The sequence below is a fragment of the Artemia franciscana genome, chromosome 8 (assembly GCF_032884065.1).
Source record: "Artemia franciscana chromosome 8, ASM3288406v1, whole genome shotgun sequence".
Lineage (NCBI taxonomy): Eukaryota > Metazoa > Arthropoda > Branchiopoda > Anostraca > Artemiidae > Artemia > Artemia franciscana.
This window is the reverse complement of record NC_088870.1, coordinates 6,840,695-6,855,819: the sequence shown is the minus strand read 5'-3', so window position 1 is coordinate 6,855,819 and position 15,125 is coordinate 6,840,695. Positions and strand designations below refer to the sequence as shown.

General features: G+C 36.0%; 1 protein-coding gene across 2 annotated transcripts in view; it reads right to left on the bottom strand.

Moving 5' to 3' along the window:
* The window catches only part of LOC136029913 (actin-interacting protein 1-like), a 247,574-nt gene that overhangs the window by 104,185 nt on the left and 128,264 nt on the right, over positions 1–15,125 (bottom strand). Inside the window, exon 1 of one of the 2 annotated variants that reach the window (XM_065708424.1) lies at positions 6,630–6,739. The exons of the other annotated variant lie outside the window; for it this stretch is intronic. Coding sequence (XP_065564496.1) covers positions 6,630–6,648 — 19 coding nt within the window. The 5' untranslated portion in view covers positions 6,649–6,739. Of the gene's footprint in view, positions 1–6,629; positions 6,740–15,125 lie in introns of those variants that run through there. 2 annotated transcript variants of the gene reach the window in all.

The following is a 15,125-nucleotide window of genomic DNA, read 5'->3' as shown; positions in this document are numbered from 1 at the left end:
AGTCATAAAAATAACATTTTGTTTAGATAAAATTATTCCAGCTGTTAAAAAGACATGCCACTTTCAATCTTCAATTTGGAAAATAAACTAGTTTTTTTAATTACAGTATTTAATTATAACTGAACTGCCTTTTTGTTGTCCAATAGAGCTACCAACTCAGACAAATCATAAGGCTTATCCCTGCCCTTCCTGTAATGTGTCTGCAAGTTATGCCTCCCTATAGAGCTGAGGAAGACATTTATGTTTAGGACAATAAACATAAACTAATTATAACAAAGTTTTAATGAAACCATGGGAAAAATTCTATAAGACCAGTTGCAGAAATATGAATTTCTTTTTCAGTAGAAAAAAGAAGTCATAAGAATGTTTTCATTATAGATTGAATAAATTTTTACCTTAAAACATGCATTTACAAAAAAATGCTAAATTTGTGTTTCTTTGAAGTACATTTTGAATCAAAGACAAAAATAAAACAAATCAAAAATCTGAAAAGAAAGTTTATGAGCATTATAATTTCTGCACTGAAAAAAAAGGCTAGCCTAACAAGAATGAGTTCTGTGGATACCTCTGAGATATCAGTAGCTCATCCCAGACAATGCGTCATGGCTTACTGCACTCAACTTTACCATGAGCTAACTTGAAGGGGGGGGGGGCAGTTCTTCAGAACTATATGTCATACAACTCTACAGAGTTCCAAAGGTCAATCACATTGTTAGAGAACCATTTATTTTGCACCTAGCAATAAGAAAAGATTATTGTTTTGGAGGATGGCCTTACTTCTTTAAAAGCTTTTCAGATGGAAATTTTAAGGGATGATGTCCTAATAGAAGAGCAGCCTATAAGTCATTAAGACAGTCTCAAAGTTCTATCAGTATGTAAGATTCAGAAATTTTGGCCTATAGGCATGGGAGGAACCTGGAAAATATTCATAGCCCTTTATGCAGTTAGTCACCTGGTCTAGGACAACTTCTGAAATTCATTGATCCAAATTCCTGACTAGGGCTGCAATGCAAATGTCCACAAATTTGAATATTGATTAATGTGTCACAAGCGTATTAATTAGTACTGAAAATCAACTAAAAGTGGTGTTTTTATTATATGACAGTTTTGTTGGCTACAATAATAGCGAATTGTGCCTGTTGATTGAATTTAGATTGTTCATTAAGCAAAAGTCTTTTTTACTCTTTGAATTCCTGACTTAGTGGCAGTACGGATTATTTTTTTTAAGCGTATGACCTTCCATTTATAGATTTTAAATGCAATTACAAACAATTTTGAGCATTATCCTTGTTCAAATAACACCTAATACTGACAAGACAAATGCTTTGCATTTGATGTCAACATTACATGCATTTAACTAGTTTCAATTAAAATGTATTTAAAAAAATGTTGCCTTGACAACACAAAAAGACATGATCATCTTGGTTGTCACAGTAATATTAAATTTTGCCAACCAACTTAAAACTGGAATTGTTCTAAACATTTGTATTTTAAAATATCCTATTTCAGCAAATGGAATATTTGCTCAACCTTAGGACTAAGATGAACACACTAAAATTCCTCTAATAATTTCAATTTGAAAAATGAATATAAGTAATTACAGGAAAACTAAGCAGACTAAAATAAAGAAAAACTTATTTGAGTTTTTATGATATTAGCCAAGAATTGGGACTACTACTACTTATACTAATAATAATAGTAATAATAATGCATTTCAACCCTACATATAAGCTCAAAATGTGCTTATAGGAGTACAAAGATACAGGAAACTAAAGAAAAATGAAAGCTCAATCAAGAAAAAAGTCACAAGGAAAATAACATCTCAACTATGTAGTGCAGAAAGTTGACAATACTTTCACAATACTTATGGAACTTGTCCACAAGCAGCTATGTTTTTGACAATATATCATTAAATTCATCTCTACTGGAAATGTGCCAGTTATGAGTCCAAAGTGGCAATGCGAAAGATATTCGCAAAAAAAAGAAAAGAGATCAAATTTTCTTCCACTAAGATAATGTGAAAAACACTCCATAATGGGACCAAGTAGAAGATATTTGGGGCATTGTAAAGTCTGCCCAGGGTTGTTTTGTGAAACTGGCCTTTAACTTAAGCAAGCAGCCTGTAAGATTTTGAAGAGAGGAGGCAATAAAAGAGAAGAACAGAGAAGACGACACAGAAACAGTTACTGGGCCAAAATTGATAGTTATGAGAGGATGCAATTAAAATCAAATTGCCATTAAGTCATTGACCAATTGGAGACAAAGCCAAGACAGGTAGTCTAAGTTAGAGGCAGACTTTAGTCAAAAAACTCAGTTTTAGGGGAGGCAACTTGGATGTCAATCTCATTGAGACAAGGGCAAATTACATAAACTGCATTTTGGAAAATTTTGAGATCATCTGATAGTAGAAGAATGTTGTCTGTGTAACAGAGGTGGCTGGCATCAATATAGGGCTTAATTAGGAATGGAGGAATACTTTTACCTTAAATCGCATTTGCCAGCGAGATAAGGTGGTAGGTCCTCCTGTAGTTCTTGCTTGTGGTGAGTGATGTAATTATGTTGGCTTAGCTTCTCAGTCCAGCCTCCACTCAGCCCTTTCCCAGTCCCTGTCAACTCCAGCCTTGAAGTAGTGGGGAGTCTCAGCTTGGATGGTAGACTTGGATAGGCTATTTCAGGGGGGGATCAACCGAATGGAAAATTACACCTCAATGTAATGTTTTGGATAGCATTATTGAAAAGAGCTGGACTAAGGACAGAACCTTTTTCACACCTTTACAATCAGTGATGCAGTTGCTGAACTGGCAGCGCCCATTTGGATCCATTACCAAACCAATTGCATAAGAGACTGCAGAGAAAAGGTTTTTTTTCCACTTCTCAACAGAGGAAGAATAGCCTGTGAATGAATGATGGGATTGAACCCCTTTAAACTGTTGATCACACAAACATAGAGATTATATTTCAGCATCTGGAAGCAGTTTAAAATAACCAAAAAAATTACATGTGCATTTTGTATGCCCAAGCCTTTGGGGAGTTCAAACTCATTGTCTCCATTGTCACACTTTGTGTTGATTTCTTGGCTTTTCAAAAAGCTTACAAACATTGGAGAAAATGGCAATTGGTCTGTGTAACTCCCAAATTTTTTGGATTTATGCCCTTCTTTAAGACACAGATAACAAGACCTTCAAAAAGGGCAGTTGGAACAGATTACTGACCAACACAAGTCTGAAATAATAGCAATATACAATGCATAAGAAGTGAAGCAGTGGATAAGTGGCACTCAGTTTGTACCTTGTTTGATCCTGGGGCTTTACAAGGTTTCATTTAGCAAATGAATTTTAGCAAAATGGGATTGGACTAGGGCCTGTCTTTGATATGGGGTCAGTGTCATTATCAGCTATTGGAAAAATATTGGCTCTTTTTTTTAATGTGCAACTTATATAGAAGATGGCACCAGATTTCCTCAGGTAATTTTTGCTTGTCCAGTCCTTGGGAGTGGATCCACCAACTCAGTCTGATCATGGTTGAGAGTCAAAGTATATTTGTTGCCAATACTAAGCTTCACTGTGAAATAAGCAATGACACAAAGTGTTTCCCCCTGTTCCATCTTGCATAAGCTTTAGGTGTGCCTTCTGGCCATGCAACTCCTTAACTTTATTTTTTTAAAAGGCAGCAGCATACTGGCAGCAACATGCACTGTGTGCATGCCTTAATAGACTCCCTTCAGTTGTGCAGTGCAGCATGGTAACATGAGACTGAAGCAGCATACCACATAAAAAATAACCATGTTGGTTTTGTGAAGTCTGGGTAACAGCAGTAAAATTACTCATCAATAGCAAGTTTTTCACTATTTTTTAATCTACTCTGTTGGGGCCTTGGGCCCTATTTAACAGATAAATAGCCTTTTTTGTAAACTTAATTTGATTCCTCTTTAAATTCAATGTTTCATCCCTAGGTTTAGCTATTATTAAATATCATTTTGCCCTGTCAATATTCTTAAACATTTGTGGAGACCCACAATTTACAAAAAAAAATTTAATCTTAGACTGATGCTCAGGTGCTGCTTCAGTGCTCTCTGATGTATTCTTTTCAGATGTATTCCAGAGAAATTGCCTATGGATTGTTCTGGGTACATGGCTGACTGACTGTATTTCAAACAGTAGGTTGTACAAAAAATTTGGTTTAATCCCACTTTCTAGGGCTATAATGAAAGAAAGGTTGAGATGGCTGGGCCACATTCTGCAGATAAAAGATGACAGATTGCCAAAGATTGTCCTAGATGGAAGATTGGCTAGATGGAAAGTAGGTTGTCCTTGTCTGGGTTGGGAGGATGTCATAAATAAAGATTTAAAAGAAATGGGAACTTTCTGGGAGGGTGTAAAGAGGGAGGCATTGAATAGATTAGGTTGGAGGAGGAGCATGTGTAGCTGTGTTGGCCTCAGGCAGCTTGGTGCTGCAGTGAGTTATTAGTAGTAGTATTCTTTGGCATGCAATAGACCAGGGAAAACCTTTTCAAAGGTTTCAAAGAAACCTTTGAGTGTGAATACGGGCAAAGGATGCAGGGTTTAAACTTTAGGTAAGATTTTTTCTGGATAGAAATTTATCAGCAATTATATTGGCTGTCTACCTTTGGTACTGTTTTATATGGGCATCAGTATTGGATCCCAAAAGTCTACACTAACCACACCCTAGTTGGGACAGCTAAAGGTGTAACAATGACAAAGTTCTTCTAGTGATCAATTTTTGACCCATGGTGGAGGAGAGCATGTTAATAGGTAACTTCATACCACAGGAGGATCATCAGAGAATTTTTAAATAACAAAACTTAAATATCACATGGGGATATCAGAATTTAGGAATGCCTAGGTGGGGTATGGCCCAAAATTGGTTGGGAGCCACTGGTCTAGAGCCTGATACTGACTCAGGGACTCATATAATACTGACAGGAAATTATCAAAATCATGCCATCATTAGGTGGCAAGAATCAGGAGCAGCAAGGCCTATAACTAAAGGCCATTACAACTGCAGAAGTAGGAGGGAGATAGTAAATATAAAAGTTTTTGGTGTTGAACATCCAAAACAGTTTTTTGGTGTTGGATATTTTTTTTTTCCAATGCAGCAACATTAATTGGGTTAGACTGGAAAGATAAATTTGGTGTCAGATTCAAAACTCTGCCAATTTTGCTGGGGGCCATTTCTTATTTCATATCTTGAATCTGTCTTGTCACTATTTGAGCTTGTCTATTTTTCCACAATGGAGTGTTTTTAGGAGCCCCTGTTTAGTGACTTAACTGTTAAGTGACTTTACATTTTATGTCTGCTTGGCATACTTGATTCTTATTACTATGATTGCACACACATCTGCAGCACTTGGTTGGGTTTGAACCCTCTTGAGTGAAATGTCTGTAAACAATTTTCCATAAATTATGAAGTAAGAATTGTTGTTGATAAAATTCTAGCTACTTTTTACTATCTTGGAAATTATGGCAGATATTTTACATCAATTTCAAGTTTTCAATCTCTTATTCATTGGCTTTAGTTTTTGAAAATCTTATTTCTGTTATTTTTTTAGAATTTTAAGCCATGTCTGGTTTTTACCCAGCCTAGTCTCCTGAATTTTCATTGTGCTACAGAAAGTAAAACCACTAAAACCTAGCCTAGGTAAAATTCTAGTTAATTGACTTCTTGCTATCTCAGAAAGGGTTTAGGTTAGGAAAATAAAACTTTCAGGGATGGGTCTACAGGCTAAAGTATGCCCCAGGGAGGTATTTTAAAGTACCTGCCTCCACTCCTTCTTCCTTTAGAGGGCCTTGAAATATGCCTACATGACAGGTCTATACCTATTGAAATTTTGACAAAACAACATTTTACCTTAATTTTCAGTTACTAGTTGTTTTTTCTCTGCCTTTAGTTCTGAAAATGCAATTCCTGTTATTTGAGTGGAATTTTGAGCCATATCAATGTTTTTTTTTTTCAAAATTTAGGAAATGTATTTGCATATCTTTAAAACCTTATAAAATGGAATTGAGCAAAGTTATGAAGCTGAAAACAATTTTGTTGTACTTCAATTAAGCAGAAAATCTATTTTGAAAGATTTTTGCTTTTATAACACACATATTTTTAAAGGTCAGGGCCCTCTAGAGGGAGGAGTGGAGGTAGTTGCTTCAAAACACCTTCCCATGACATAATTTAGTCTGTAGATACATCCCTGAAAGTTTCATTTTCCTAACCTAAACCCTTTCTGAGATAGCAAGAAGTCAATTAACTAGAATTTTACCAAACAATCATAGCAAAAAAACATAGAAATACTAATATAAATGAATAAATTACAAGAATTTACTAATAAAGAATAAATTAAACTCAAAACGAACAGAAATTAAAAAAGTCAATTAACCAGAATTTTACCCTAACCTACCTTTTATTTTATACTTTCATTTAAGAATACCATTTTTTGATAATTTTACTGAAAAAGAATGGCCCCTCCTAGATTTTGAAAAACAGTGTTGACACCCCCCCCCCTCCATACACACACACATTTTCGTGAGTTGATGCTCTGCTGTCTTTATATGCAAATAGCCTGAGAAGATCTTAATGAAGAATTGATAAGGCTGTCATTTTATCAAAAATCATACTTTGATTCCAAGAGGCCATTTTGCTAAGAAAAAAATGGGCTGCTTCAGTTTGAAAGTCGCCCTTTTATTTTACTCAATTGTCTTCTTCCTAAAAATGATTTGGATCTAACAGTAATTAGCGTCATCTATCATTTTTAGACCCTGGGACCTATTTTGCATATCATTATATGAAATTATTCAAGAAATGTACTATTTTAGGTTAAATTAATATAAAAAAACAAGCTTTTTAATTACAAGTAAGGAGCAAGATTAAAAACTAAAACGAACAGAAATTATTCCACATACGAAAGGGACTGCCCGCTCCTAAACACCTCGCTCCTTACGCTAAAGTTTGACTCTTTCTCACAACTGTACTTTAAGAACAATAAAAAACATTAGCGTAAAGAGCGAGGCATAGAAGAGGGGTCATCCCCTTTTATATATGGATTATTTCTGTTCGTTTTAAGTTTTAGTGTCGCTCCTTACTTGCAGTTAAAAATTTGTTTTTTAAATTTAATTTCTGAACGTTTTTTAGTTAATATATGTCTTAATTTTGACTCACCGCACCTGAATTATTAAAACGAAATTTGCATGTTAATTTTTTTGGGGCTAAGTGGCTTACTTATAGTTTTGATTGGACGATTTTGATTAAAAAAAAGGGGTGGGGAGGAAGCTGCTCTCCAATTTTTGGTCACTTAAAAAGGCAACTAGAACTTTTATTTATTCACGAACGTTTTTATTAGTAATAAATATACATAACTTACGAATTAACTTACGTAACGAAATTCTATATTTTAATATTTCTTATTACGTATATGAGGGGGTTCTCCCCCTCGTCAATACCTCGCTCTTTACACAAAAGCTTCAATTTGGTCCCAATTTTTTAAGAATGACCCCTGAATCACAAAGACCGTAGAATAAATAGTTGAAATTACCAAAAATATTTTAGCGTAAAGAGTCAGGTATTATGGAGGAGACGAACATGAATAATAATTTGTATCCATGTTAGATTCTAATGCTGCTCCTTACTTCCACCTGAAAAAACTTTTTTTTAGTTATTTTCTCGATTTTTTTTAAATAATACTAGAAAATCCCACGGCACCTTCATGGAAATTTTCTTCCCTCATGATAAATTCCTCAATGGAAAAATCCTCCTGCGTAACCTCCTCCCCCAACCTTCCTTTAACATGAAAAAGTCCCCATGAAAATGTCTTTGCACGTCCCAATAACTATTACTATATGTAAACAATGGTCATGGTTTGGAACTTGCAGCCCCTTCCCCAGGACTGTGGGGGATTAATTCGTCCTGAAAGACATAATTATTAGGTTTTTCGACTATGTTTAACAAAATGGCTATCTCAAAATTTGATCCAGTGACTTTGGGAAAAAAATGAGCGTGGGAGGGGGCCCAGGTGCCCTCGAATTTTTTTGGTAACTTAAAAAGGGCACTAAAACTTTTGATTTTCGTTACAATGAGCCCTCTCGTGACATTCTAGGACCACTGTGTCAACCCGATCACCCCTGAGGAAAAAAACAAAACAAAAATAAACAAGTAAACATGCACCCGTGATCTTCAGGGTGATCCTGTTTTCTGGGAAAAAAAAATACAAAATTCTAAATTTTTGTAGATAGGAGCTTAAAACTTCTACAGTAGTGTTCTCTGATACGCTGAATCTGATGGTGTGATTTTTGTTAAGACTCTTTGATTTTTAAGAGTGTGTTTCCTCCTATTTTCTAAAATAAGGTGAATTTTCTCAGGCTCGTAACTTTTGGTGGATGAAACTAAACTTTTTGACACTTATATATTTAGAATCAGCGTAAAAATGTGATTCTTTTGATGTAATTATTGGTATCTAAATTCTATTTTTTAGAGTTTCGGGTACTATTGAGCCATGTCACTCCTTACTAGAGTTTGTTACCACGAACCGTTTGATATAAAACGAGACTAAATAGAAGAGAAGAACATGCTGAAGTGTTTAGCTGACAAAAGCTGGGGACCTGATAGGTTAATATTAATGCTGTTTTATACTGCTGCAATACGGTAAAAAAATAGAGTATACCAATCCATCGATGGCAGAAATGTGTGACAAAAATTATTATCAGCTAGAAAAAGTACTAAACCAAGTCTTAAGAATAATTAAAGGTGGAATAAAACCGACACCAATCCCAGCCTCAAGGATGGAAGCGGGAATCGTGTCATTAAAAAGAAGAATTTAACAGCTTGCAACAAAACATATATTGAAAATATCGAAAGAAATTAACCACTCTAAGCAAGAAAAATCAAACTGCAAATCTCAGAAGCTTGGAAATCCATTCCATGGAACTATGCGAAGCCACTGGTCCCCTGCTGTTGCCAGTATTGTTAATACCTTAGGTATCAATGAATATTGAGATATAAAATGTAAGAGAACAAACTCCAAAATTATTTTAGAATAAATATTAACATTATTTATTATTATTAATATATGGGCGTATCCTATTTGGAAGAAAGAAGATCCGCCACAGGTTAAGAGAAATTGTTTGCTTAATTCTTTAAGTGAAAAATCCGGATCTTTTCAGCAATATTTCATAGATGGGTCCAAAATTGAGAGAAATTGGGATATTTTGTAATATCAATTGAAAAAGGTATGACTTTTACAGGAAGGCTTGAAGGATTGTCAATATTCGACGCAGAAATGACAGCAATAGAAAAAGCAATAAACCTTATTCAGAGAGAATGTCCACAAAACAGCAAAGTACTAGTTCTTTCAGGTAGCAGGTCGACAACCGTAGTAATAAAAGGAATTAGACACAAATCTGTTATGGGAATCCATGAGGAATAAAAAATGTGTCAAGAAAAAGACATAAGAGTAGGACTGCAATTATCTCCAAACAACTGTGAAATCAATGGTAATGAAAAAGCTAATAAATTAGCAAGGGAGGCTACCCTTCTAGGCTCAAGAAGTTCAGAGTACACAAGTTTTTGTTCAAATTATCGGAGAGTCACCTGGTTAATAAGAAAATCAAAAATAACATGCAACCATGGAAAATCTAAAATTCAATATATACAATACTACGAAGGAAAGACACCAGATAAAGAATATATACCCACAACAGAAAAGCAGCAAACGTTATATTTCGATAGAGTCCAACATACAGCAACAAAAGAACACTTTAAGAAATTGATTTTAAGCGAATCAATATTCGCAATTGTGCAAGTAATACAGAGTCTATCCGTCACCTGCTGTAAGAGTGCGGAAACCCAAGAACGTCACTGAAAAAAAAATGTGACTCGCTGAGCTTCAATTATTGTGAAGTGGATATGTTATACCCACCACAAAGTGAAAATGACTATGGGACATTAATGTACAGAATTGCAAATGTCCCTTTCATCCTCAAATCTTGAAATGGTTTAGTTTAAATTATTGAGCTCCTAAGAGGAAGAAGAAAAGATTGTGCAGATATATTTTGAGATTTTTTTTTGAAAATTTGAAATTTTGAGATTTATTATTTGCACAGAGATTGTACACTGGCGCCTCCAAATACCTATCAAGAAGGAGAAGAGAACAACAAACTCCATAACATGAAAATGATAGATTTAGAGAATTTTTTTTATCTAACGCTATTTTTTGCAAGACAACGCAACGAAGGATGAATTTGGTTAAGAAAAATAAAATAAGGTGATAAATAAAAATATAAATAAAAATTAATAAGAAAAATAGGGGTGAATAATAAATTTGAAGGAGTGTTGAATGAAAAACGGCTAGTATATTTGATAAGACTCTGGAAGGCAATCCTTTGCGATGCACTATTGTCAGTAAAAACTTTTCAAATATTTTCAATAATCAACAACCATATTCCATGCCACATAAAATTGAGAAGAGAAATGTTATTGATGCTGCCGTGGATTAATGATAAGCAGGTCTTGCAAGAAATGTGGAAAGCAATCCAAATCCAAAGGATAGTGGAGAAAAAAAAATTTAAACCAAGTAGAAAAGTCAGTTGAGCCCAATTGAGCAGAAAGTGCTCAGACATTAAAAATACTCGAAAGAATCAAACACCCAAAACATGCTTATGGTTACATTTAAAGAAAATAATATATTATGTTAGCGGCCCGCTCTTTACGCTAAAGCTTTTTACTGTTTTAAAAAGTAGAGTTGAGAGAAAGAGTTAAACTTTAGCGTAAGGAGTGGTCCGTTGAGGAGGTAACAGTCCCTTTCATATACAAAGTAATTTCTGCTCTTTCTAAGTTTCAATGTCGTTCCTTACTTTCAGTTAAAAAAAACTTTTTTTTATTTATTTAACCATACTTAAAACAATTTGATACCTCTTTACCAAGTTTTGTTAAGCATTTATTACTAATCAATCGTAAGTAAGAATTGACATTTGTTGGTTAAAATTGACAGTAAAAAATTAATAGCGCTAGTAATAAAAGTAAATTGCACTAACAAGAGTTAGGGAAGGGGTGAGAATCACCAGATGAAACCATATCCCAAGTTAAATACATAGAAACCACTACACTTCATGATTAAGAATAACACAACATTTTCCCTTATTTTTCGGCGCAGCAATACATATGGTACATTCTCCCATTAATGTTGATTCCGAATGTTTAAAATCTATTTAGTTTTAAGCTACTCATCAAAGGTTACTAGAGTAAGAAGATTTGAACAATTCTAGGAAAAGGGGAAAAACTCAAAGGGGTCAGGAGGGCTGTCTTGAATAAAAACTATACCTTAAATTCAACATGCCAGTGAACCTTAGATTTGAGGTCTCATACCCCTAAATGCAAACAGACAACATCTTGTTCTTTTTCCAAAGAAAATTGTAAAGGATAAGTGTGTTTTTTTTTGTACCAGGAGTGATTCCATTGAACAAGGGGCATAGAATATTAAGAAAATCGTCATAGAATATTAGGACATCGGTCATTCTAACCTAACTTCAACGTTAAGATCCTTTTTAAGCAACAAAAGAAACCAAGGGCCAGAGAGATACCGATTTCTGGCCTTTCTTTCTGAAAAATAACAATTCTAGCCAGGAAAGCACGAAAACAGGGGTGTAATTTGCTATGAGGAAGGGTGAGGGGGCAACTGCCCCTCCTAGACCTTGCTTTCCCATCCCAGTTTACCCTCCACCCTCAGGTAAATTTTTGTTTCTTATAAAATCTTGTCAAAACTAAGATAAGCCTGCAGAATTCAGGCATCCACAAAATGGGTCAGTTTCCTTTAGTATATCTTTGCCTGTATGGTACTATATGGCTCATTTTTTAGTTTTCACTGTCATTTTCGCTTGATTTAATAAAATTGGTTCCAATTTTAACCCCCCCGAGTTTTGATGAAATCACACCACTTTACCAAAATATATACTATCATGATAAATTCAGGAATAGCCAGTCTGTTTAACCCGTTTCGTAGATTATAATACTGAGGAGGGGGGAGGGTACCCGGTTCGGCGCCTAAGATATACAAAGTTTTTTGCAAAATGAACAGTTATTATGAACATTTCATACAAATACATACGCAATACACACGACTATACAACAATCTTTAGTAGTGCAACGGCTAATTTTGCTGTGATTTTTTTTTGTAGAGACGGGGTTGCCCAAAACCTCTAAACGTTCATATTTGGAGTAAATTTTCAAACTTTCCGTAAAATGTCCTTTGGACAGAGGAGAAGGGGATTTAATCTCTAGCCTCCCTTCATTTAGAGAAATATATTTGAAATAAGAATTTAATATGGAAACTGAGGGGTTGATTGATCCCCTTCTATTATAGATATATTTTGAGCTTCGCCTTGCAAAGGTAGAAGACAACTGGGTAATTTGCAGGAGCAGTATTATTTCAACTGAGCCTTCCCCTCCTCCTTCTTAAACAGTTAGGAAAATATTACCCTAAAAATTCATTTTTGGCATTTCAGAGCCCGGAATGAATATGACGGAGAATTTATTTCTTTTTTATTCAAATCTTTCAGTCATTCTGAACATGATTGATTGTGCACGAATACCAAAGTGCTGGAAGTCTTTCGTACTAGACAGAGTAGTACTATTTGGAGCAGAATTTGACTCCGACCATCCTCTTCTGGTAGCCAAGTCCAAGCTAACAATGAAAAAAAAAACCAAAAAATCAAAAATCCTTTGATTACGGACGAATTTTCGGTGGTATCATAGGCAGCGCAATAGCGCTGCCTAAGTAAAAAGCGATGTGGGCACAGTGTATTTTTTTTTAGACCAGAGCACGTCGCATCAAAGGAGTTGTCGAAGAAACTTTGAAAAGGGCTCATTTGATTGGAAATTGGAAAGGCTTGTGCCCTTTTTAATAGTCGAAATTGATTAGAGGGCGACTACCCCTCCCACGCCCACCATTTCCCTAATCACATCAAATCAAAATTTTGAGATAGCTATTTCGTTCGACGTAGTTGAAAAGGTTCTGAAATTATGTCTTTGAGGATGAACCCCCCCCACAGCCCTCAGGGCACGGGTTGTAAGGTATACCCTGGGGGGCATATAAGGCATATATAGAAAGGGGCTATCGTATAAACTTTAGAGGGGGTTCACTGGATAGGTAATCAGAAGTCCTAGTGCCCTGTAATCAGAGGGTGGATACCCCCCCCCCCCTCCGACAGCTGGAATTTACCCGAAATAAAATGAAAAAAAACTTCGTTTTCTTAAAGAGTTAAAGAGGCTGCGTCCCAAAGTCGAACCTTAAAACGTACAGGAATTAGGAGAGGCAGTTGGGGGGCTGCCGCCCCCCAAACCCCCCGCTTTTAAAGACTCTTTCGTACAGGTTTTTTGTTGTGGGGGGACTTCATTGTTACTAATTACTAGTTTCGGCGCAATGGTTCTCCTGTCCTCTTGTGTTTAACATTTTCGAAGTTATTCCATTATTCATTCATTTCAATTTTTTGTTAATTAAAATAGGGCCTTTCCAAAGCCAAGAGCGGGGGGCGGCAGCCCCCCACAACAAAAAACCTGTACAAAAGAGTCTTTAAAAGCGGGGGGTTTGGGGGGCGGCAGCCCCCCAACTGCGTCTCCTAATTCCTGTACGTTTTAAGGTTCGACTTTGGGACGCAGCCTCTTTAACTCTTTAAGAAAACGAAGTTTTCTTCGTTTTCTATTATTTCATATTATTTCTGTACGTTTTTCTACAATCCATGGTGGATGTAATTTAATAATAATTTTCCATGTTTATTTTCTCGCTTTCTGTATCAATAAATTCAAACTGACAAAATTATCTAATTTTGATAATTTTAATAGTTTAGCAGCTTAATTAAAAATTTAGCAGCTAGTGGTTTCTACCCACCCGCCTCCGGTTTATGGGCCCAGCGCGTTTCCGCTGCGCCAAGCTGCTGTTATGCTTGTTATCAAACAAGTTATTACAATAGAAAATTTCACCAACGGCTTCAATTAGGAAATCAATTTAAATGGTTCTTTTAACTTGCTTCCATCAAGCCTTACCCCCGCTTCGGTATAAATTCTTGTGAACATTCCAGTATGTAATTCTGATCACATTTTTCCATGTTTATTTTCTCCCTTTCTGTATCAATAAATTCAAACTGACAAAATCACCTAATTTTACAAATTTTAAAAAGTTAGCAGCTAGCGGTTTCGATCCACCGACCTCTGGATTATGGGCCCAGCACGCTTCCGCTGCGCCAAGCCGCTGTTAGTGCAATAATTTTTCAAACAAGTGATGTTATTACAAGAGAAAATTTTACCTTCAATGGGGAAATGGGTTTTTCTAAGCTAGAAAATCGGGGGGTTAAGATTTCCCTACAAAACTTTCAAGGGCACTTACTCGGAGAATTCCGCGTCGAATGAGTCTTCGTACACCCAGATCCGATGTTGGCTGTGACCTGTAGGCTTAAAGAAAAAAAAGAAAATGAACATTAAGTGGCTATGCGTGGTTTCTGGAAAACAGGGAAGGAGTTATCTGATCGAGCTGAAATTTCGCGGATAAGCTCCTGGGCCTTAGGGGACCTTAACTTGTGAATTTCATCCCGATCGGACAACGCTAAAGGGGGGCTGGGGTTGGGGGGTCGAAACTTTCGGCCAGATTTTCCCAATGAAGGAAAAGTCGGAGGGGGATGAAATTCGGCAGGTTTCTTAGTTAGAGCTCGGGCTACGAAATGCATCCCTTCCCATCCCTCTGCGACCACTGGAACCGAAGATCGCTTAACATTGTCGTGGTTCGCCACTTTAAAGAGGCACGAATGTGCCTCCTTGATGCATCTGACAGAAATTTTGAGATGTCCATTTGCTGTCGTAGAAACTTCAAAAAAGACTGATTCGATTGGAAATTGAAAGGGATATTTTTAATAGTCAAAAGTGACCGGAGGGCAACTAACCCCCCTCCCACACCCACCCTTTTCCAAAGTACATTCAATCAAAATTTTGAGATAGCCATTTTGTTAGACGTAACGGAAAGGTCCAAAAATTAAGTATTTGAGGATGACCCCCCCCCGTCCCAGAGCCCTCAGGGCAAGGGTTCCCGAAATGCATCTGATAGAAATTTTGAGATAGCTATTTGTTGCTGTAGAAAC